General features: G+C 35.7%; 1 protein-coding gene across 2 annotated transcripts in view; it reads right to left on the bottom strand.

The window, feature by feature from the left end:
* Positions 1 to 26,250, bottom strand: part of Glra3 (glycine receptor alpha 3) — a 158,438-nt gene that overhangs the window by 12,031 nt on the left and 120,157 nt on the right. Inside the window, exons 7-9 of one of the 2 annotated variants that reach the window (XM_052752308.1) lie at positions 23,573 to 23,787; positions 9,243 to 9,386; positions 6,861 to 6,905 (exon numbers count right to left, since the gene is read on the bottom strand). In XM_052752308.1, coding sequence (XP_052608268.1) covers positions 6,861 to 6,905; positions 9,243 to 9,386; positions 23,573 to 23,787 — 404 coding nt within the window. The remainder of the gene's footprint in view (positions 1 to 6,860; positions 6,906 to 9,242; positions 9,387 to 23,572; positions 23,788 to 26,250) is intronic. The other variant, XM_052752309.1, reaches the window with a different exon arrangement.

Raw genomic sequence — 26,250 nt, 5'->3', positions numbered from 1 at the left:
TCCTAATAAGCTTTGCTAGAACAGTCTGTCTGGCCTTTGAATGAACTAGACAGATCTTGGCAGGCTGGCTATTATTTGTGTTCAGTAAAGAATTCCTACACTCATCTTCACACTCTGGATGTGGTGAAACTTCTTGAGAGTTCTGTCAGGACAAAGGAAGTAGTTATGATTTGACTGATGTTTCTAATATTTTCTTTTTAATCTCAATCTAATAATAAAGCCAAACACAGTATACATTTATGTGGGAGAGATACAGTTAATATCTCTTTTCCTCCCAGAGAACCTTCATTCTCCAGCTTATTGCAGAAAGCTGATGAACATTTTGTAGGGAATTACAGTTAAAGTTAATCAGTTAATGATGAGTGATAATTTTTCTCTTCAAGGACAAAAGTCAGACAGTTTTGGAAGCTTTGGTAGCACATGTGATTCAGTAGTAGAAACCAATTAATCCAGACTCCGGGTTCAGCATCATTGGCTTACATCTAGGATTAACTGAGTCTAAAGCCATTAGATGCAATCCACAAGAATTGAAGGAAAAATTGCTATCTTGTCTGGACTCAACTATGAGAAAACCAACTACTGAACTCTGTTGGGTCTATTTTGAACTTTTATTGGCCCCTCTGTATAATGTAACTAGAAGATAAATTATATTTGAAATGGAAGCAAGGACAAACTAAGAGACTCGAGGCTCACAGCCTTAAAATTCACCAGCTGTGGTGGTATCTATTATTAAAATGCATGTAGACTACAGTTTCTGGGAAAACACAAATAATGGAATTTTAAAGGGACTGAGAAGGTACAGAGAATTAAAACTCCTGGTGCTGTGAGCAAGATGGTGCATTTCAATGATAGCTATGGGAATTCTCATAAACTCTGATAAAAACAGCCCCAAAACTGAAGCAACCAGAACGGCATCGGTCCACAGATTCTTCTGAGATATTTGTATAAGGGGATCATGTGAAAAGAGAATTCCAATCAATAGTCCCTTATAAAACGAGTAGCCTATATTTAGGGAAATTGTTTTTTCAGGAATTTTCAGAGAGGTGACTTGGGTGGTTTATATCAAATTCACATAAAGGTAGTTTATCTGGCAATGAGCCCCAAATGGAATCTCCTACTGAGCTGCCAAATGTCCTCTGAACTTCATAATTTTGTCCTGCTAAGACAGGACAAATCACTTGCTTAACTAGTGGGAAGTCATAGTTTAGAAAATATCTTCCAAAGGTGTTTTTCTACTACCACAAAAGAGTCAAATGAATTTCTGAAGTGATTTCTTGCAGTTTTCCTGAAAGGCTGATCCTAAATAATAAAACAATGGTGAATCTGCCTTAGAAGGTTATTATTATTAGGTTATATAATATTCTAATATGAATTAGAATATGATGTGATACAGTAATTTATTATAAAATTAATTTTGGTTTTGAATAACTGAGACATAAAATTACCTAGTGTTGGTAAATGTTTCTGTTGATCTTGACAGTTCTATTTTAATTACCTCTCAAATATTTTGAATATACTTCATATTTTGAAATAGCTTCAATGTATAATCTAATGAGCTGCATGTCACAAAAGCAAGTAATTAAAGATTATATATTGGACTGAAAGGCTTTGTGCATATTAGCTATTATCTAGTGATCATAAAATTACTGCGTGTTTAAAACACAGATTATATAGAATAAAGATTGAATAGAATGGGCTAAAAATAAGCTATAAAACATGACTGTTTAAAAAAGGGAAATGAAGAAATTAGTTTAATTTACCTGGAGACAAACTCCCTTATTACTCCTTAAGCCGTTTCAAAGTAAGACAATGAAAAATTTTAAATGCCACTTAGTTATTGTATAATTTCTTTTCATAAGAAGACTTTAAAAAACGTTTTAAATTGGGAACAGAGAAAAATATTTTAGTAATTATACACCAGAGCTACACTGTGAAAATTCTAAGTGCCTTTTCACTGTATGTGAGGCGACTCATGTGACTGCATGCTGCTGATTGAAATGGGAGAGGTAGACTCAAAGTGGTAGCCCTGATGTAGTCCTTTGGCAAAATCTCCTTGTCTCTGTCATCACAATGGTATATTCCCATACCTGTGAGGTCAGAACAGTCAGAATGAACTTTTATCTCATTCTGGGTCTTTAAAATGATAAATCAAAACTATAAACTTGGAATATGAAAGTGATGAAGGCAGGAAAATTGCCACTGAGCAATCACAAAACATTTAGCACCTAAGACACTAGGAAATATGGATTATGCGAATTATAGTAAGATATAGTGAAATGTAGTAAGATTATAGTTAGATTACATATATAATTTCCACCTTAATGTTTTTCTAGTAGATATGTTTCAAACATTCTTTACACACTTAAGATAATGAATAGATAACTGTAAATGTCTACTTGTTTAACTAATTTTTACAAATTTATTGTCAAATGCATAAGTAGCAGAGAATGGCAACTAAGTTAACTTCCACTTAGTTGGTTTTTAAATGTGTGGATTTAAAAAAATTGTTAGTAAATACAATAATTGCTTATTTTGCTGAGGAAACATTCGTTTAGAGAAGTCTGGGATCAGATAAAAGATGGTAATATTTTTTAAATTAGTATAAGATATTATTCAATGTACCTATACATGTTTCTGTGCTGTTTCAAAAAATAAATCTTAAGAAAATAGAAGTATAGTCAATCAAACTATTTCATAGTTGAAAGTCAAATGTCAATATGAAATTCTTTGAACACTAATTGAAGGAGAGCTTGGCATTTATTAGAAATGACTTAGCCTCAGAGCTGAGTGCATGCTTGATGTATTGAAGCATTGTAAGTTTTCAAAGATGAAAGTTCAGGATCTAGATGAATTATGAAAATAGAATATAGATATTTTAAGGGAACGATGAGAAGTCCATAAAATGTTTTTAAAAATATATCCTTACTTCTGGTGTAATATTTTAAATCATTATGGTGAATAGTAGTTACTTATTGGGAGTTATGAGATTAGAATTGGTGATATGTGGAAAAGCAGCATGCTTATTTTAATTAACTTTGAGATAGAGGCAATTTTGATGCACTTTAATTTCAAGTAAGAAGGGATTACATTACTTGGTTCTTTCCTTTTAATTTTTTATGTGTTGACCTATTAATTCTGTGTGTGCTTGTGTGTGTGGATGTGTGTGTGTGTGGATGTGCCAGGTGTGGAGAGTGGAGGCAATTGGGGGAGTCAGTTCTCTTCTCCCCACCTTGGTTCTGAGAACAGAACTCAGGTCAGCCTTCATCCATTTTCATATCAAGTGCCCTTACCTGCAGAGCTGTTTTGCCAGCCCTACATTACTTTATCAAATATTATTTTCATGAATAGTATTCAAACTGCATACACCTCAAAGGAGCAGTTTGCTTAACATAAATTCTAAATAACTGTTTTGAGAAAATAGTCAAAATCTTGTAATCTTTATTCTACTTGAGGAGGTAAAATTTCAGTGCCTCATAAGAGTCAGTCTTTAGAAAAGAATTTTTTCTGGGTTTGAATTATCGAGAAACCACTTTTTAAAGGTATACATAAAAATTGTAAGTCATACTTATTTAAAGAATATATTAAGTCTAGAATATAGCATCAATAAATCTGGAATGGAACATACCAAACGACTTCATGTATGTGGGTACCATAAAGTTTCAGCCACGAGGTTTCATCTTTTCAACCAACACATTAAACATATAGTTTATATTTGTTTTAAGACGGTAGAAATGACAAAACACAAGACAAAAAAAATAGTTTACCCATTCGTCTTAAAAGTTATATTGAGCTACTTTAAAGTAAGACAACAAATGAATTTGCAGAAAAAGTAATTTTAAGGTATTACACCAATTTTTAGTATAATGCAGTTAATTATATCTGTATTTTATAAAGACAATGGTTGGCCTAGCTTAACACAAACTTTGCTCATCATTTCTTGAGTATAATACTAGTTCATTTCTATTTTATTTGCATATGCAGATAATTCTTAGGAAGACAGAAGTTCTAGAATATTGTGCAGATGAATTTTCTCTTAGCAAAGCATTGAATCATCGCTGGAATGTGGAGTAAGCTACATGAAATGCGTTGAAGCAGTCCAATGTCACTCAAAGCGCTCAACAGCTAATGCATGTTCAGAAATACTACAGTGTCTGTGTATCTCTCCATACATGGCAAGAGTAACCTCTAACCATGAAATTTTCACATCATGCATACACCCACACACATTCAGCACTGGAGATAGCATCTATGACATGGCGTAGTGGGAGTCAGCACACAGCAGGCTATGACAGTGTGGGGTGGGGAAATTTGGATGCAAGAGCCAACTTTTACTCTTCCAAATAGGCAAAGGGTTCTTTTGTTCCTCTAAGAGAAAAGACGTGTCATTCCAAAGATTACACATTAAGTTCTAGCGAAAACTATAGTAAGTTATAAAAACAACATTTCTGGGAATTCCATCTGCACTAATGTAAGATCTCTTGTAACAAACTTTCTATAAAACAGGCAATTTTGTTTACTTTGGCTAGTGTTCCAAGTTAGCATATGGAGGGACACTCATGCAAATTATTGCTTGAGAAAATAGACACACTGTATTCATTTGGTCTTACTGTGATTATGTGGATTTTAAGACTTGGATTGCTCAGAGCCTGTCAAAGCAGAATATGTAGTTTAAGATGATAAAGAATTTGGGCCGGGCGGTGGTGGCGCACGCCTTTAATCCCAGCACTCAGGAGGCAGAGCCAGGCGGATCTCTGTGAGTTCGAGGCCAGCCTGGACTACCAAGTGAGTTCCAGGAAAGGCGCAAAGCTACACAGAGAAACCCTGTCTCGAAAAACCAAAAAAAAAAAAAAAAAAAAAAAAAAAAAAAGAATTTGGTCAGCCCAGATCGTCATTAGTTTGAGAAAGATACTTTACAAAAGTCAAAGTTTCCATGTTTGTTCAGTGCTTATCCTACTTGCTAAAAATAGGAAGTTCATACTTTTCTAAAGAATGTGTTTACATTACTATATTGTTTTCCTATTGAAAACTGATTGTGACATAAGGGTATATTTTCATTAGAAATCTTTATAAAGTCATAATTAATAGAATGTGCAGTTTTCCTTAAATAGTTTCTGAAATCTTTTTAGTTACTAATGATATATAATTATGCAGGCTTTCAGAGACAGATTTTACATGGGTATATATTATTTATTGTATATTATAATATGTATGCTTTCATATGAATTTATATTGAAATCACTACATCTGATTATTCAGATTTCATGAATTTAAAATATTGCTAATAGGATAACTATAGTCAACAAATCATATGACATTTTCAAAGATAAAACCAAGAAATATTGGGGTTGGGATACAAATTTGGTTAACAAAGTAAACTAGTTAAGTGATTATAGATTCTAGGAGAACTTCGTAAGTACTTGCCTTAGTTAGAGTTTGTATTGCTGTGATAAAACAGCATGACCAAAAGAAAGTTGGGGAGGAAAGAGTTTATTTGGATTACACTTCCATGTCATAGTCTAGCTTTGAAGGAAGTCAGGACAGAAACTTAAACAGGGCAGGAACCTGGAAACAGGAGCTGAGCAGAGGCCATAGAGGAGTGCTGCTTACTGGCTTGTTCCTCATAGCCTGCTCAGTCAGATTTCTTATAGAACCTTGGACCACCAGCTCCATGATAGCATCATCCATAATGGGCTGGGCCCTCCCCCATTGATCACTAATTAAGAAAATGCCTTAGAGCTGGATCTTACGGAGGCATTTTCTCAGTTGAGATTATCTACTTTCGGATGACTCTAGTTTGCATCAAGTTGACATGAAACTAGCCAATGCAGTACTTTAAAGTAGTACTGGGTCAATATAGTCTGTTAGAAAGTAGAGACGCTAAAATTGTTCATTTAAAGTTGTTTCATTTGCTAGATTCTCAACTGGGGATGTTAAGAATGCACAGCGGAATCCATCTTGGGAGCTACTTTAAAAACACAGTTTATCCAAAATTTTCAGCTTAGCAAACTAGTCTATTTGTAATGTAATTTCATGAGCCACATTCTTGGCTTTGGTACATTTATAAATCACCCATGGATCAATAATCTAGATATCCTTCCTAGATATTTACACATCATGTATGGATGTGTGTTTTGTGATATCTTTATGTATTTTTATTTACAAATTTGAAAATATGTGCTCATTAAAACAAAATTGTTAATTTCTGTATATAATTTTTTAATGAACAGATTCTAAAGATACAGAGACTGCACAAAAGCATTTTGGACCTCATTTTCAGGTTGCTTGTACAGCTGCTCTTAGAATTGTGTGTCTAAATGCATTTTATATTTATTTCCTTACTATTTATTGTGATTTATTTATTTATTGACTCTAATCTCACTTTATAGCTCTGCCTGGTCTGGAACTTGCTGTGTAGGTTAGGCTGGCTCAAACTCACAGACATCTGCCTGTCTGTGACTGCCTCTGCCTTCCTAGCACTGGGCTTAAAGGTGTGTTCCACCATACCCAGCTCCAATTTATTTTTAAGTTAATTTTCTCCAGTTCTATGATTTCCCCCTGTAAAGATTACTACCAGATATATATGATATTTTTAAAATATATATGCTAAAATCACTTTGACCAGTTATGTTGAGCTATGAACAAAATGAATCATAACTTAGCCTCTTATTGATTGAGGAAAGATAAGAGTGTAGCTCTTAGGAAAGATGATTGTCCCTAGCTGAAGAGAAATGCTGTTTGCTTAGCTTTAAGTCAGAAAGGGGCTGTGTTTCCCCACCAAACACTGCCTCGGAGCAGAATATGCTGTCTGCTTTTTATAGATGATCACATTCCTCTACTTAGAGTTAAGAAAGTCCATTTACCGTGTCTGAGAAACGGTAAAACTTCTCCAGTGCAAAAGCTTCTGTCTGCGGGAAGGTAAAGTGGACCAAGAGGAGTTGAGAAACCAGAGAAGCAAGTCACGTATAATTACACAATTGATTTCAATCACATACACCATTTTAGCATACATATGTATCAATTCATTGATGTTCACAGATACAAAGTATCTATCCAAAAGTATTGAATCAAAAACAAGTGGCTTTGTTCTGCATTAAATTTTAATTACCTTTAGTCACATATGCTGCTTGGATATTTCAAGTAGTGATGAGAGAATGATAAACCATTATAATTCTTGTATTTCTTTCTAACTTTTCCTGGCACACTAGTCTCTGAACATATTAATCTTGCATCTTTGAGTGAGCTAAATAAATAATAACAGACAATCAAGTACATCAAATATTTTTATCTCACTCCGACTTATGGTAAAATTGAATAAAGAGGCACTTCAGTCAAAAGATTTTTCTTGAAAAGAGGAACCAGAATTGAATATCTAAATTTGTGGTCTGGTTCATTATCCAGTGATTTTAGTGTGGAGTGAGTATAAGATAACAGTCATTTCCTGTTAGACAGCATATGCATGATGCTTCTCATTTCTAGTCTAGGTGGCCTGTGGTTGAAGCATGCTACAGTAGATAGGAAAGAAAAGGGAAGTAAAGGAATGGAAAAGAAAAGTGCAAAATCGAATACTAATGATAAGGAAACCGAGTATTGCCCCAGTTATAACAAACAATGATCAGGAAAATTCTGAGTCACTAACAGAAAGGCATGTGCTTTGGCCAGGAAAGCTGTGGTTCTGTTACAGTGTTTCCGTCAGTCTAAGAGTCAGGAGAGAAAGGGCAGCAGAAGTCTGTGTGACGGAAGTGATGAGGAGAAAGAGAGGGAAGGGGCCAGGGTGGGGATAAAAGTGGAAAGATAGAAGGAGAAAGAGCTGGTAAAGAAAGAAGAGAGGAAGGAGACAGAGGTGGTGGAGAAAGAAGAGCAGGAGGAGGAGCTGGAACAGGACAGGGAGGAGGAATAGAAGAGGGAGGAGGAATTCAAGGGGGAGGAGGGGGAGGAGGAGGAAGGGGAGAAATAAGAGGGGGAGGAGGGGGAGGAGGAGGGAGAAGAGGAATAAGAGGAGGACAAAAACATAATTGACCAAAGACAAGAGGAGGGTGGAAGGGCAATATGAAAATTAATCTCCTCATCACAATACGTTTCAACATATGAATGGTATGGTTTTGTTTTCATGGAAACTTAACAAATGAAAAATCGAGCATTGTTTTATGTCAATATAATACTTTCTTGGGGCTAATGCTCCTTTCCTGCAGCCATTTGTGGATGTTTACTGGGCCTTGATAAGTTTTGGAAGTCAGTTGCCTTAGAATATATTTAGTACGAAGTGTACTTAAGCTGACAGTTTAACGGCTTTTGCTTTAAAAATAGTTACTAAATGTATAAGTAGTAAGTAATTAATAAATTATTGAGCCCTTAAAAATCATTAAAACTTCATATTGTATAAGGCAGACCATTGTCCTTCAGAGTTACGTTTTGTTTAACTGTCTCAGTATGTAGAACTGTGGCAATACTTTTCTATGACTCTGACAGTGTTGTGCTGAAGGAAGGTTTTCCTTTAAGTTGTCATTTGGCACATTTGGACTGTAATAAGTAACCAACAGATCTACCGTTGAGAGAGATTTTCTGTTATTATAAAGGAAGATACCATAACATAATTTAACAGAGGAACAAACACATTATACACAACCAAATTCAGCTAGCATGTTACTTCCACAACTTTCTATGACTTCCTAATGGCGCTCCGAATGCATTTACTTATGGGTCTATCTTGGATCAGATATTAGCAAGGCAACAATAGCATTTGTTTTGTTTACCACAGGGCTTCAGAACAAAAATGCTTAAATATGAAAATGTGCATAAGAAGGAGATTATACTGCATGAACTCATCATGATATTAATACTTCCATGCAATTTACAGAAACAACCTATTAGCTCAGAAAAAAGAACAATTTTCATAATTAAATCTGATGTCTGTATTAAGTGATGCTATTGGGAATACTCCAGCATTGCAAGTAGGAGATGGAATATTTATCAGATGAAGTATAAACAATGTTGCTCCTGGAAATACATTAATGACCTTCATAAAGTGTATCACATCATCAGGCATGCTACATAAGTATAACTCAATACTGCAGTTTCTCCCTGAACTGATCTTTACACAGTTTTTAAAAGTACAAAAGTGAGAGAATATCATTTCATTTAGTCTCCAATCCAAATTTTTCTCCTAGACATTTGCATTAAACATAACAAATCACTATGCACTGCAAACTGATATCCCATTAAACCCAATAAAAGTAATCACTTACCTTATTCTTTCTCTTTCGTCGAAATCTCAAAAGTTCTTTGTGTTGTCTTGATACAAAATTCACTGCTGCATACTCCAGAAGTGCTGAAAACACAAAAAGAAGGCACACTGCCATCCAAATATCAATAGCTTTGACATAGGAAACCTGGGCAGGAAAGAAGAGCAAGAGAAAAACTAGTAAGAAAGTTAACTTTGACTGCTATTGCCCTGAAAAACGAAATTGATTGTTAGTTTTCTGATTCTAAATATGAATTATAAATCAGTTAGAAAAAGTAAATGAAAAGGATATATTCACTAAGAATTTCCAAGATATTATTTTTTACAAATTTTATGGATTAATCATAAATTTGTAGGACTTGAATATATTTTGTTATTATTTCCAAGTTAGGAATTAACTCAAATACAAGAAAAAAGAAAGAGGAAATATTCCATATTTGAAACATTATCAAGAGGATACAATTAGGAAAGAAAGAAGTCAAATTGTCTTTATTTGCAGATGATGCAAGTTTATACATAAAAGACCTTAAAAACTCCACCAGAAAAACTTCTAAAGCTGATACATACTTTCAGTAAACTATCAGGATACAAAATTAACATGCAAAAATTAATAGCCTTCCTATATACAAATGTCAAAGAGAAAGAAAAAGATATCAGGGAAATAATGCCTATCATAAAAGCTAGAAAAAGTATCTTGTGATGACTCTAAGCAAGTAAGTGAAAGACTTGTATAATAAAAAGCTTTAGAAACTGAAGAAAGAAATTATAGAATTTAAATTAAAGAAATTTAAAAAAGAAGATATCAGAAGATGGAAAGAATTCCTATGTTCATGGATCAGTAGGACTGATATTGTGAAAATGCCCATTCAACCAAAAGCAATCTACAGATTCAACACTATCCCTGTCTAAATTCCAACAAAATTCTTCCAGAAATTAAAAAAAAAACTTTCAATTTCATATGGAAACAAACAAACAAAAAACAAAAACAGGAAAACTTAAATAAGCCTGTACAGTAAAAGTCAAAGGAATCATCATCTCTGATGTCAAGCTCTATTACAGAGCTATAGTAATAAAAACAAGATGGTTTTTATTGGCATAAGAGCAGATATGTTGCTCAATGGAATCAAATTGAAGGTCCTGATCTAACTCCACATACCTAAGGATACCTGATTCTTTCAAAGAAGCTAAAAATACATACTGGAGTCAAGACACCATCTTCACCAAGTGGTGCTGGTCAAACTGGATGTCCGTATGTAAAAGAATGAAAATAGATCCTATCTATCACCCTTTACAAAACACAACCCCAAATGAATCAAATACCTCAACATAACACCAGGTATCTCAAATCTGAAACATTATAATTCTTGCAGTTACATTGCACTTAAGTAAGTAAATAACTAACTAAATAAATGTGTATATGAGTGTGTGTATATACATGTATATATGTATGTATAAAACAATGTTAACTTTTAAATATTATATTTTCACTATTTCTTTTTTACTTAGCAATGATTTTATTTTACAAATAATTAATTCACCTAAAATAATTTGTTCTCTACTTCAAAATTTTTCTTAGGCAACCCCTAAGATTAGTAAGTAAAAAGAATCCCTTGCTTCCTCACCTGCTAATCTGACTACAATTATTATGATGTGCATGTATGAATGTGTATATATATATATATATAATATTTACATATAAATAGACATACTTTGCACCATATATACATATATATGTATATATATGTATGTATGTTTCTCCACTATTGAGCTATCTGCATGTAATTTGAAGACAGTGCTAAACACTCAACACTATTAGCAATTATCTACTCAGGGCAGCTACTGTCTAATCTTAATACTCAAATAGCATTCTATCAAATAGCCTGACTTGTTGCATTTTAATTTCAGGTATCATTAGTGTTCATTCACATTTGCTCAATCTTTCCTTGTTTTTGGTGTTATCAGTAGTTTTAATGAGTCAAGGCTAGCTATTTTACAGAGTGCTCTTCATAAATTTTCCTTGTTTTTGCTTGTTTGTTAGTAATGTCCTATCAAAGTTTCACATCCATTCTTTACTGTGCATTATAGCAGGGAGGAAAAAGTGTTAGTCATTTGGATATGGTGAGGCCTTCCAGTTTTTTGTATTTTAAAGGTTACTGAGTTCCTCCTGAGTGTAATGTTCTGAAATTATGTTGACACAGCTTTATTGTAGAGCATGCATTCGGCATACATGAAACATCTTGTTTGATCTCTAGCACCAACCTCCCAAAATTTATTCTGAATTTTCACAAGGTATAGCTAGTATTCATTGATGATTCTAAGGAAGTTGTGACATAGAAAATGGCAAAGGCTAGAACAAAAACCTCAGCAGCTTTTGACTTGTCTGGACTGTCCCTTTTGAATGACTCCTGTTTGTCCCTCAGATGTCAGCATAAACTACTTTCTCAAGAAATCTTTTCCTAAAAGTTTGTAACAGAATAGCGCTCTTCACTATCTTCCTCTTCCTCTTTCACAGTTAGAGGCAAAGTTCCTCATTGTAGAGGTGGTATTGAGACCTAGTGAAATGCCTGCAAAAAATCACAGAGCTACCAAATGGCAAAGGTTAAGATTGGCATTTAATTAACCTGCTATAGTAGACCTATAATTGGTCTGCTTCTGGAGACCATGAACACGACTACTACTCTATTACCTCCCCTTTTGACTGATTAAAATCATCACTACAAATTAAGAACAACACTGAACTTTGGAATTTGATTTGTGTTAAAACGTTCATCTTTAATTTTTCTCTAATAATTAAAAGTCAAAGTTCCTCCATGTGTGTTTGCTTTGATCTTAAACCCAGACTATTCCCTCTTTACCAGATAGTGTGAGAAAGGAGATAGGGTCTAGGTATTTACTAGAGAGAAATAAAGTGTCTTTTGACCAGGAAAATGAAAACTGTTAAAATCAGAGAAACATTGTATCCTTCAAAATGCAGTGAAGAGTGCCCATGATTATATAAAAGGAAGCAAGGCTTTTGATCTAACTGGGAACTAGGAGATAATTTTCTATTGAATTTATATTAATATAGGGAGGCATAGTCAGCTTGATAACTTAATTTTAGTATCAGTGGAGTGTTTAACCATAAATGGGACATCTATATTACCAGTCCCCAAGGCTGGTGGACGATTGTGGAAGAGGGTCCCAAGAGATTGGAAGAGCTGAAAGTCTGGGAGGATCAGAATGGAATAGTGTTTTCTGAACACGACAGAAGCACTGCACTTATGAACCCTTAACAACTGTGGTTGCCTGCGTAAAATCAAGCCAGTCAACATTCTAGTGAGAAGCAGGAATGATTCATGAACCTCTACCCTAATTGTGGCACTAAGTATAGTTGAGGACTTTGGGGTAGAGAGAGTCAGTTTTCATTAAATTGATAGTTACTGGTAGGTTGACCACACTCCAGTGAATTATCCCACACTCGGGAGTATGTGGCCAGCACAAACTGGTCTCAGTGGATTGGTAAAAAAAAAATGTCATGCAAACTGTTTCTTCTACTTTCAGCATTCTTTAGCTATTAGTAGCCTTTTGTGTAGGGTTTAAGATCTTGAAAGAGAGCAAGGAAGAATATATGGGGGTGGTTAGAGAGAGGAAAGGGAACAGGGGCATGTGAAGAAAAGGGACATGGAGAAATGATGTGATTATATTATAATCTCGAAAAAGAGAAAAAAATCAGGCATGAAGTTGGATGGGGTCGGAGATAGGGATGGATGTGAGAGGAGTTAAGGGAATGAATGAGGAGTGAATTTGGTCAAAGTACATTGTTGGAAATTCTCAAAGAATTAGTAAGCATTTTAAAAGTTTATAATATATATTCTGTAGACTTCTGTGCATATTTCAGAAATACTGTGCATTTCTTATATTGTTTAATGTCATAATTAGGAAATAGAGAGAATTTACATTACAAATAACATAAAAATATATGACTGAATTGTATCATTATTGATGAGTTCCATGGATATCACAGACAGAGCCAAGTCACCTTGGTTTTGGAAAGAAGTCATATTTGGGGAGCTTACCTAAGTACGAATTTCTCTATGTTTCACACTTAAAACATAATATAATGGAAGTTGGCTTGATGAGAATCTGCCTATGATGCACTATGTTAATAGAGAGCATTGAAGTCTCAGTGGCTGGAACTAATGTATGCCAGGTCCACTTTTGTTGAAATGTGGTCCTGGATCCGTGCTGTCACTGTGACTCTTTCTTGTGGCACAGTGGTGGAGGAAATACAGGGCACTTGTGGTTGTCAGCTTGGGTGATTAATGGTACAGGCTTGAGGGGGCACGGGTCATTTTGGTTAAAGTTCAGCCACCAGAACTGCTCAGAATCAGTCTCAGCTTAAAACAAAACAAAAAAACCTGCCAAGCTTTCCAGGTACCTGGCGGGGAAAACCCAGCGGGAGCGGCACAGCATTGCCCTGAGACAGAGGGAGTCAGAGAAGGACTTTTCTAGTTTTCGCTCTGAAACAAATGCAAGCAGCCCCACCAGTTCAGGAGTTAGGATATTTGAATACTTTAAGATGATAATATAAGCGAAGATTCACTGAAGAGCCAAGGACACTGCCTTCCAGGAAAAAAGCTATCAATTGTGGTGGCAGACGGGATAACTCAGCTAGGTCTGAAACATAGCTGAGTATTCTAAATCCATGCTGTCAGAGAAAGCACAGGAAATCAGTCATAAAGAGGTACAAAATCTGCCTAGAGATGGAGAGTAAAGGCGAAGAGCTCCATGCTGCTTCACCCATGAGACGACTTTGTTTGAGCCACACAGTTTCAGAGAGGATGGAGAGGGAATAGAAGAGAAGAAGAAGGTGAGAGAGGACAGGAGCAAAGGAGAGAAAGAGAAAGAGATAAAGGGAGGAAAGGAGAGACAGAGTGAGAGAAAGAGGGACATACTTAGAATAGATGACTTTACTATCATGCTCATTCCTCTCCCAGGTGATCACTTGTTTGTGGATTTAATCCTAAAATAATTTCATTTGTTCCCTCTGATCGTGAGCGATAGGTTATGTCTGTCGTTGGACACCAGTTCACAGGTGCGGTATCCCTGTGCAAGATTTTGATATTATCAATCAAGAGCAATGTTTTGGGTTTTGTTGCCTGACAAGCACATTGGAGGAACTGTATTGCAGAAATGGAACCATATGCTAAGGCTGAGAGGCCTGCCTAGGTACACGCCTTTACAGTAATCTACCAAGTTGGTCAAAACCATTACCATGAGACCAGTAATTTCCTATGCTGAAGCTCATAGATACAATGTACTAATGGATGAAGATACATTGGATGTGGCTTGCTAATTATTACTCAGACTTGTGCACATCTGTCATTTCCACATATTAAAATTTAGATGCATTTAAAAAGCTTCAACTTAAGAAGAGGAAATTAATTAAAGCAGAACCCGGCCTAAGCCTGCATGTAGACATCTGTCTATAAGGCAAATTTCCATGGGTCATTTAAGAATGATTGCTTTGTCAATTTTTTCTTCAATCTAAATTTGCTTTACTTAATATATATATATATATATATATATATATATATATATATATTACAGAACATTTTAGTGTATGCCTTTGGGTAAGGTAATCTGTTCTTCCTTTAGTGGCAATCCATCTTTGTAGATTTCCCCAGTTCCAGAAATGTCAAGTGAAACATGATGAATAAGTTTGACTGTGGAATAAGACAAGTGGCTCAGGCATACAGAAAAATATGTTTCTCAAAACATGCTGGGAATTTATCTACTTATGTGTTGTTTTCTTTTCTGAGTTTTTAAATTGCTGGTCTCTATGAATTTTACTTAATTGTTTAGTTTATTCACTATGATGGGAGAGCCTGCATGCAAAAACTTTACATTTGTAAAGTTTATAGGAGAAATATTAACCTGAAATGCATTTGGATGTTATCTAATGCCAGAGATGAAATAATTACAAAAAAGAGAAAGAGCAAACAGTGTGTTAAAGTCATAGGCTAAAGCAAATGGAGTTGGTATTGAAAACATTGAAGGAGAGCACCAGGCACTAGCCAGTGATGACAGTGAGAGACATTCAGAGCTTTGACATTCTGGGGTGACCCTCAGTGATGCTGCATTCACTCTGATTATATGCAGACCCATAGTAAATGCACGATGTTTCTCATGCAACATTTATCACACTCGTGAAGGTTTTTTTTCTTTAAGGGTTAAAACGCAGTGGAGAAGCTTTTTGTCCTGAGCTGCATTATTTCTAGTGACTAGAGGTCATCCTTCCAGTCTCCTCAGGAAAGTGCAACCAGGGAAAGACGAAAGGATTGTGAAGGTCACAGCTACCTCAGCTTCCAGATTCAGTTCCCAGAGCTTTACTTCCATATCTTCTATCGAGTGTGACTAACGTTTTCTAACATTTACAAGAAAACGCAAAATCAATCTAGACGTCACTAGAGAGGTTTCCTGAGAGGATGTACTTAGACTTCCTGGCATGCATAATCTATTAACGTTTGACCTATTCATTTGAAGTTAAATTTAGCATGTAACTCCTTGCTCCTGTTTTACGTGTTGGAGATTTTGCACTCTACTTATTATGACCATTTTCATTCTCATTCCTTTTGCTCAGATGTCTAAGAGTGTAATTTATGACTTCAAACTAGAATATTGGAGACAGATGATGACTATAAGGGCCCTTTAAGGACCTATTTTTGAGGAAGTTCATAAATATGGTCTGGGGTATTTCTCTATATCTATCTATCTATCTATCTATCTATCTATCTGTCTGTCTGTCTGTCTGTCTATCTATGTGTGTGTCTCTGTGTGTATACATATGTATTTATACATATATATGTGTGTGCAGTACAGTATGTAGTAAAGGAGATTTTTAGTTTAAAAATTGCATATGCAGTTTTTGCTTTTTTAAATTTAGCTTTATCATGAATCCTTGTATGGTGCTGCTATGAAAATGTAAACTTTGGAATTTCTCTTAAACTTAGAAAATTTATACTTATGTGTATACACATAGATTCATATAATAGCAATCAGTAAAAAAAAAAAAAGGCCATGAATTTGAAAGATAGTAGGGAACATAGGTATATGGGGGGAAAGGGTAGGGGGGAATTCTGTAATTATAATTTCAAAATAAAAATAAATAAATTGAAAAAATATACAGCAGATCTGTCTATATGTCAAGTAGAGAGAAAATGTTTATTAAATGCTAAGTTTTATACTTAAAACTCAGTAAACCTAGTAATTGTAGCAAGTTGAAAGGACAACTGGAAATACCCATCAGTTCATCTTTTTATAGGTTCCATCCATGCTTAGAAATTATATTCGTTGTAAAACAAAGGATGACTAGACTGCTACTCACAACTCCAGGGATGCTACCTAGAAAACAGGACCCCAAAAAGACACAGGGATTGCCCAATGACAGAGAAATGGATGAGATCTACATGAGCAAACTGGACGTGAAGGGGGGTAATGAAGGGCAAGGGTCGAGGGAAAGAGAGCTTAAGGGAGCGGGAGATGCCAGCTGTATCAAGAACCGAGAGGGAGAACAAGGAATAGGAGACCATGGTAAATGAAGACCACATGAGAATAGGAAGAAGCAAAGTGCTAGAGAGGTCCCCAGAAATCCACAAAGATACCTCCACAATAGACTACTGGCAATGGTCGAGAGAAAGTCCAAACTGACCTACTCTGGTGATAGGATGGCCAAACACCCTAACTGTCATGCTAGAAATCTCATCCAATGACTGATGGAAGCGGATGCAGAGGTCCATGGCCAGGCCCCAGGTGGAGCTCCAGGAATCCAAATGGCGAGAAAGAGGAGGGATTTTATGAGCTAGAATTGTTGAGACCAAGATTGCAAAAAGCACAGGGACAGATAGCCAAACTAGTGGAAACACATGAACTATGAACCAATAGCTGAGGAGCCCCCAACTGGATCAGGCCCTCTGGATAAGAGAGACAGTTGATTAGCTTGAACTGCTTGGGAGGCCCCCAGGCAGTGGGATCAGGACCTATTATGGTACAATAATAAAGCAAAAATGAACCCAGACGTGTTGTATTTTTTCCAGACTTGATTGAAGTACTATCAGTTAACTATATTTTGTATTTAAATAGTAAGGACAAAAGCCTGCTGGCTGGAGTAGCTTTCCACTGCTATAATAATAATAAGGTCTGATTACTATATGCTCCCCTCAGTCCATTTATATTGCCACAAACATATAACTTACTGTTTAAATCCTCTGAGTATTTTCCAGACCATTAAGAGTGTTTGTTAATTAATTTTAAGAAACCAACAGTAAATATACCTCCTTCCATTTTTTTAATCTTTTATTCTTTCAGCTTAAATAACCCACAAATAATCTGTGTGACAATATAATTAAGTATTAAGAAAACATAATGATGCACTTTCAGTTTATATTAGCTATAGTTTCTTCTATAGTTGGTAGTAAAACTGTTTCATATTTTCCAAGAGCTACTGTTTTCCTTATACAGTAAGGAAGATAACTGCAAGCTTTAAATTCTTTTTCATTAATTTTGTGGTACTCTAGAGTGAAACAGAGAGAAGCAGGTGAAGTTTAATGCAACTGAATTTTCATGCTACACCAGAAAGATAAAAATGGTATAGCTTCTTGCTTTTTAAAGCCAAGTATTGAGTAAATAATTGAAAAGCTCATGTTGTTTAAATGTGCACATGGTACTCAGTAAACGCACACAGACGTTAGGTTCTGAGGATGGAAATGTGTAAAAGATGCTTTGTCCCCTCATAAAGCTACTTCTTATGGTTTTCACAAGCAAATTAAACCAAAGGGGAAAAAAAGAAGAAAAGAAAAAAGAGGAAAGTAATTGAAATATCATGTTCAAGGTACTGGCCCTCAACCCTTAAAAACCCTTTAGTCTACAATTTGCAGTATATTTGACCAGAGGCTTCTGGGCCTCTGTGATAAATTTAATTAATTAGCTGTCATTAGATTTTCAAGTGTTCTTTGTCCTTTTATGTGTAGCAACTTTTTGTAAGTAGGATAGCTGGAGGGATAGGGATAGAGTGGAGAGATCTACATAGAATCTCCCTGTGAATTTCCCACCTCTTTATCTGCATTCCTTCTCACCTTTTGTATACTTTCCTAAAACCTATATGAACGAACTAGAGTGTCATCTAAGAAAAGACACAGGGTTTTAGCAGACACCATTCTTTGCTTGTAACCACTTCTCTCCTTTTGTCTTCCCCAAAGCTTCCTTGGGCATGGAATACATTCCCCATCCTATCGACTTTGGGTTTGGCCATGGAACTTGTATAATTTTGTGGGATGAGAAGAGAACTTGATTCTATGCCAACTTTGTCCCAAAAGGTTTTCTTGTACCTGCTTCATTTCTAGTATTCGTGCACTCCCCAATTGGGAGGGTGGAGCATATGGCTGGTAACCATAGTTACTCATGATGAGACATAAGGAGCAAACCAAACCACCCCACAGTCTAAACTGAAGGCCACTTTCATTCAGCCAGTCTCAAGCTAGCCTTGAAGAGACCAAGATAATTCATCACTTTATGTGCAAGAAAAAAGTCACTAAGCCACTATGATTTTGTTGTCATTTGTTATGCAGAATAATTTCAAAGAAGTAAGACCTAGATGACACATAGGGCCAAGAATCTTAGATTAGTTAGTGTTGAGAGATAGAGTTTGGATGAACTTTCTTTCAATCCAGGTATTTTCAGACCCTTGCTGAGGTTGTACTGTGATGGAAACAAGTGTATGGCAGAAAAGTACCTAAAGTTAATCATTAGTCTTTAGAAAATAGATGTTTTTTGATGTTGCTATCTGAACTAGATATTAAGTTAAAATCATGTGTGACTAACTCTTCTTCCACTCATGATTTTCATCACTTCCTCTTAAGGATGATTGCTTTTCCATATTTGAAAACGGATAACACAATGTTGAGATTTGAATTTGAACATCTTTGGGTAAATAAGTTCCACCTTTAAGCAAATGGACCTATTTTGTACATGACTGGAGATGGACCCAGCGAAAATAAGAAGGAAGAATGAAGTCTTTGAGTAACTTGGACCAGTCTTTAGCTGGAGGAAGATCAGTCACAGTCTCATTTTGTTTTTTTCTCATTTCTGTAGTTTACTCTTAAAAGTCAGAGGCCCGGATTTCCTGCTCAGAATCTCCGGAGCTCTCTGGCTTTGGCAGTTCCATGTATCAGCCTTATGAATGTATCAAAGGGAAAAAGGAACCTCAAACCACACTCTCTTCCATCATCCTGTGTTGCAAACAACTTGCCTCTTGTATGTCCCTATTCCACCCTTGACTTCTGCCTTTCTTTGACCCTGCAATGTGCCATTCATAAGCCCACCTTATTTCACCTCTAGAATTCTCAAACATGTCTACTTTCCAAATCTATTTACTGTCCTTACCTCTGCTGCTGGCCGGCCACCATCTACAATGGACTATCCCAAGTGGCTTTCGGTTCTTTCCACTTGAGTTTGGCTCCTCCTTTCTCATACTCACACAGAGTGAGAATGATCACTCATCTTTCTTCAGGCTGCCCTAACTGTTGTTGATAAATCTAATTATTACAAAGAACTATAATGCTGTGTAGCTAGAGTTTTCCTGCCTGGCCCACAGTCAGGACAAATCTCTCTCACCCGCCAGTCCCACAGCCGCTCAGACCTGATCAAGTAAACACAGAGACTTATATTGTTTACAAACTGTATGGCCGTGGCAGGCTTCTTGCTAACTGTTCTTACAGCTTAAATTAATCCATTTCTATTAATCTATACCTTGCCACATGGCTTGTGGCTTACCGGCATCTTCACATGCTGTTTCTCATCATGGCGGCTGGCAGTGTCTCTCCGACTCAGCCTTCCACTTCCCAGCTTTTTTCTCCTCCTTGTCCCGCCTATACTTCCTGCCTAGCCAATGGCCAATCAGTGTTTTATTTATTGACCAATCAGCAACACATTTGCCATACAGACCATCCCACAGCAATGCTGTCCATGACTTGACCCCATAATAATTACCACTTTTTTTTTGCTCATTTACAATAATCCCACAGTGCAAGGAAGCACTTATAAATGTAAAGTATCTTGAAGCTTTGCTGTCAGGAGAGTTCACATGACACCTTTTCTGACCAATTGATGTATGCACTGCCAAAGAGCAAAATAGTTCCATATTCTGATGAAAGGACCACATGTGCCTTCTTGCTTTGGCGTATGATGTGCTTGACCTAGCATGGCATTACAAAGTCCAATCCCATTGATCATACTAGGGAGGCATCTCAAGGAACTGCCTAAATATATTCTAAGATTCTTTTGTCTGAGTCTTGACTAATTTCCAAGCTTCTTCTATCCTACTGGAGATGTACTAGCATAGAGTCTATGTTAAACACTAAGCAATTATCATTAAGTTAATGATGTTTTGTTTCTTCCTGTTATTTAATAATCTATTGTTATTATAAGTCCTAAATTGAATTTGTTTTCTACTTCCTAGGATGTAGCAGTAGGAAAATGGTGGATATCACAGTGCCAAGATTGACTTTTGTGAGCTCTTGGAGATTTTAAACAGCAGATGGGAATCTGTTCCTTTAGGTGACTGTTTTTAAATGTACAGGTGAATTCTCAGTATCTATCTACTTTACTACCCCTCAAACAAATATACAAATAACTCTCTCCCCAAATCAGAATGCTAATTTCAAGAGATCTTCTGTTCTTTTGAGTAGACTAATCCAGTATGTTAGTGATTGTTGTTTACACAGATGTTCAGAGTTGGCCCTTCTGAATTTTAGTATGTCTAACTAAATATGCTAAATCTCTTGTTCTTTATTTATAACATGTCAAAGATAATTTGTCAACCTTGTCTTATGACATAACTACCCTTGCATTCTTTCTGTAGGTAGAAATTAAATTTCTTGTGGGACAGTGTCTCTATTATCAGAATGAGTGGTCTATGTAAATGAATATGTAAAATTGAACTCCTGACTGAAAATTTCTTCTTTCTCTGAAATCCTGATGAAATCAATGCCTTTCAACAATCCCTATTTTATTTGTATATAGAGTATGAAGCTGTCTCAGACTGGCCTTTCTAATTTGCTTAAACTTGTATCCCTATTTTACCATCTTAATTTTTTGATTTCTTTATTTCTGATTTTTCTACTCACACCTTTCAACTCTCTCAGTCCTGTCCCATTCTGTGTCCTGAATACTTCTCTTCCTCACCCCACAAAACCTGTAAACTCCTAAAATGGTGCATATTCTGTCTTTTTTTCTAACTAACTTATGGATCAAATAAGATTTCATTTCTAGTTAGCTCAGGTATGAGACAAATATGAATAAATTTCCATTACAATTTGACCATGGAATTTCTACTATCACCCAGACTCCTTAGAATATTCATACACAAACTCATAAGCATTGAAAATCAGGTTAAACAAATAAGCAAGTTTGTAATTTTCACACGGAGTGTATATTATAAAAATGCAAATTGATTTGGACTATTTAAAAGTTATAATAAAGTGTTACTAAAGGAAGATATTTTGAAAGACAATCACCAATTCTTCCTGAGAAAGGTGAACTTCGTTCAACACCAAATTCTTTCTATCTTTTTTTTTTTTTTTATTTTGCAATACAATTCAGTTCTTCATATCAGCCATGGATTCCCTTGTTTTCCCCCCTCCTGCCCCCCTCACCTTCCTCCCAGCCCACCCCCCATTCCCACCTCCTCCAGGGCAAAGCCTCCCCTGAGGACTGAGATCAACCTGGTAGACTCAGTCCAGGCAGGTCCAGTCCCCTCCTCCCAGGCCGAGCCAAGCGACCCTGCATAGGCCCCAGGTTTCAAACAGCCATCTAATGCAATGAGCACAGGACCCGGACCCACTGCCTGGATGCCTCCCAAACAGATCAAGCCAATCAACTGTCTCACCCATTCGGAGGGCCTGATCCAGTTGGGGACCCCTCAGCCATTGGTTCATAGTTCATGTGTTTCCATTCATTTGGCTATTTGTCCCTGTGCTTTATCCAACCTTGGTTTCAACAATTCTCGCTCCATAAACCCTCCTCTTTCTCGCTAATTGGACTCCCAGAGCTCCACCCGGGGTCTAGCCATGAATCTCTTTGCAATAATTATCTTGTGACCAAAGTCACATATTTTAACTTAATTAATTGAACCAGAATTCATTCATATAAAACACTAAGGGGACTGTGCATACATTTATAATTTACCTCAGGTAGCAGGTACAACATCAAATGTTCATGATAAACTAATATTACTTTATTATGGTAAAGTTCATCATTTTAAGAAAAATAATAGGTTATGGTGTTGGAAACTTTAGAGGCTTTCTTTAGATCTGTGGTTCCCCACCTGTGGGGCATGACTCCTTTGGGAGTTTCATATCAATATTCTGCATATCATATATATGTATGTATATATAATGATCTGTAACTAGATCGTATTTTCTATAACTAGCAAAATTATAGTTATGAAGTAGCAATAAAATAACTATGGCTGTGGGTCAACACAACATGAAGGACTGTATTAAAGGGTCATAACATTAGGAAGGTTGAGAACAACAGCTTTAGATAATAGACACTTTGTAGAAATCATCTTATAAGAAGAAAATAATATTCTATTTCTATCTAGCTACATAGATAAGCAGAAGCTCATACTTATCTTTCAGTGTATCTTACTGAGAGAGGTATTGAAACTTTTACAAATTTTATAGAGCAAATGGTTTAATTCTGGGTGATTAGAATGCACTCAAATTATAGACTTGGGTAAGCACTCTTTCCTATTGACCTACAGCTGCCAGGAGCCAGGAGGTAGGGTCACAAGGTAATGGAAACCAGGCTGTAACACTATGGAATTGGCTACAGTTCTTGATGGGGAGTAATTACTATAATGTTTTCCTGGAAGCAATTTTGTAATACATTATCAACGCATACAGCTCTCAATGTCTCAGTTTATGTTCTAAATATATATTAAATAAATAGTATGAAAAAGTTCTCCACGTATGTATATCTATGCATTATGCCAGCATTTAAAATTACCATGTACACAAATTTAAATATTTTTTCAATATATTTTAAGTATTTAAATATACAGATACAGAAAAATTCCATGGTGCATATGATGACTATTGACATTTAAGTAACAGGAAACTATTACACATTATGTAGCAGATATCACTGATTTACTGAATATTTTCCTTCAATAGCTTCATTTTGCAAGAATTAGTGCTTTAAAATCAATAATTAATATGCTGAATGAATTTTTGAACAATCTAACAACAACGTTTTTATGCACGCATTACATGCATGTCCCCTCAGAACACTTACCTTTGGTAAGGAAGCCCGGGATCCAGAACTCTGTGTGGTCATAGTAAGCACAGTGGTGATGCCCAAAGCTACCCTAGCTGGGGCTGCATCCATGTTAATCCAGAATGAGACCCAAGATAGAATAACAATCAGAAGGCTGGGAATGTACATCTGGATCAAGTAGTAGCCCATTTGCCGCTCAAGATGGAACCGCACTTCTATGCATGTAAACTTCCCTAGTTGTTCATAAAAAAAAAAAAGCCACAACAATTAAAAGTCAAGTTTTGTTCTGCCATCGAATATGACTTAATTTTCATAATAATTTTACTGTAAGAATTTCTACTAAAATGAAGAGACACATTCAAATTGGGTTTTGTCTTTTAGATATTTTTTTTTCAGGCTTGCATCTGGAAACAGTGTGACAAGGGAGTGAACTTTTCCAGGAAATAGTACGTAATTCTATTTTCATGTTCAAATAGCTTTTCATACTTGCCAAAGTCCTCACAGATTTATTTTTTCGGTTTCTAACACTTGTCTGGAGGTGTATAGAACAATGCGTGTTTAGTATGCAAAGGTTATCTATACTTTCTGTTTCTGGAGCTTCCGTATACTTATTTAGTCAGCTGCTATTTGGTTCAGAGATCTTTACATTTCCTTTAAGTGTTAAGAGATAAATGCAAATGGAGATGAGTGGTTTCATAAACAATACTACAAAAAACTAAATATATATTATTTTCCATCAATAACTTTTGAGATAATCTTAGAACACATTGAAAAATAAATGAGTTATATTCATTGTATAAATGTATGCCTTTGCAACTCTGTTATATACCTCTGTTTCTGCAAATACAGGTTATGAATGTTTGACTCAACATTACATTAATATTTCTATCTATCCATTGGTTTTACTTCTGTTCATTTATTTTGACTGCTTTGTTATCAATTCTCCAAATAAATGGTCATCTAAGTGATTTGATTCTTGGTTTTATTGTCTGTTATTTTGAGTATGGTGATGTCAGAAAGTTCATATGCTCCTTAAGTATCATTCTCTGATATGACCACAGGAAAAAGATATTAAAGACCATGACTGGGAAAACTGCTGATGTGTGGTGAGGGGAGTGTCCCACGCAGAGCTCCTGTTAATGTAATGAGCTCATAAGTGATGGTAGAAATGCACAAAGGGTACAGCTTCTGGAGGAGAAGAGAAGTGATGTCAGAACTTTAACATTTCAATAACAGCTTGCAAGCTCTGGGACAGAGGAGTCCACTTTTTAATATGTAGCAGTCAGAACTTGTGCAACCCATACATGATCCTTTAGTCAACTTATCGATGGAATGATTAAAGATTCCTGCTGTATCTGAAAATATTTTGATTTTTAAAGCATTATTAAGTATAAAATTTAAAATACTTGCTATAAAGAAAATGAAATAGAGCAAGATTAATTGAGGTATTTCTATACCAATATTAATCCAATAAGTAATCTTACGACAAAAGTGAAAGTCACTTGCTTAGCATTTGTTCTCCAGGTTTCATATAATTCTCAAGGAAAACACAAGCTTTCACTGGGTATTTATTTTAAAAGCACTTTATAAATATATCTAGGCTGGAAAATGAAGTCATACACATGCAAGTATTACGATTGTACTTAAAGGCACATATAAATATATATGTAGGTATGTGTACTATTTCTGCGTTTGTGTACATGTGCGTTTTTATGTGGTTGTGAAAGAAAAAATGTAATGTTGGGCCACAGTGAAGAGAGGAAACTCACTCACGCAGAACAAAATGGACACGTTTAGCAATAGCAGGAAAAGAGGAAGAGGAAGATTTTAGAGGAATTCACATGAAACTGATCACAGGATCCTGAAGTAGGTAAACGTTTAGATTTGTGCAATTTAGGTTTTGTTGTTGCTGTAGTTTTTGCTTTTTTGGTTTGATTATTTTGATATAGTCTCACTATGTAGACCTGATTGCTGATTGGCTTGGGACTTGCTATTTAGACCAGGCTGGCCTGGAAGTCATGGGGATCACCTTGCCTTTGCCTACCAAGTGTTGAGATTCAAGGCATGTGCCATCACCTCCAGCTATGCAATTCATCTATATCGAAAGAATGAATAACTTCAATAATTTTATTTCCTTGGAAAACTGGACATTTATAACTGAGGATTTTTGCATATCCTTTTTTTCTTTTACTTGCAGAGGGAATGTGCGATACATGAGCTTACATTGGAAAACAATTAAAATAGAAGTCTTGTATGTTGGGGGCATAATATAAAAGGGAGTTTAAAGTTTGATACAAATTAGTCACATCTGTCAATGAAGACATTACCAGATGTTTTTTTTATCATTTTGAGCAGTGATACTTTGGGCATATTTTCATCTTTTATATTATACAAATATTAGACAACTAAGTCTTCTAGAAAACTCCTACCCAGTTAATTGTTTGACGTAAGCACTCATAAATGTGAGCTGAAATATAAAAGTATGTGAATGTACTTTCTGCTAAGATGAGTCTCCTGACCCTGTATCATCAAAATTCTCCCCCAGATGATGTCTACAGAGTCATCTATGTTCTATGTTGAATGTGTCCTTCTAAAAATCACATCCTTGGAGAATCTGTGAGTTTAACTTTATTTACAAAAATTGACTTGAAGATATAATCAAGTTAAAATGAATTCTTTATCTGTATTAATGGGAC

This window comes from Peromyscus californicus, unplaced genomic scaffold (genome assembly GCF_007827085.1).
Source record: "Peromyscus californicus insignis strain IS unplaced genomic scaffold, ASM782708v3 Scaffold_23__1_contigs__length_62951481, whole genome shotgun sequence".
NCBI lineage: Eukaryota > Metazoa > Chordata > Mammalia > Rodentia > Cricetidae > Peromyscus > Peromyscus californicus.
Note: the sequence above shows the minus strand (reverse complement) of the source record. Positions and strands in the feature narration are given on the sequence as shown.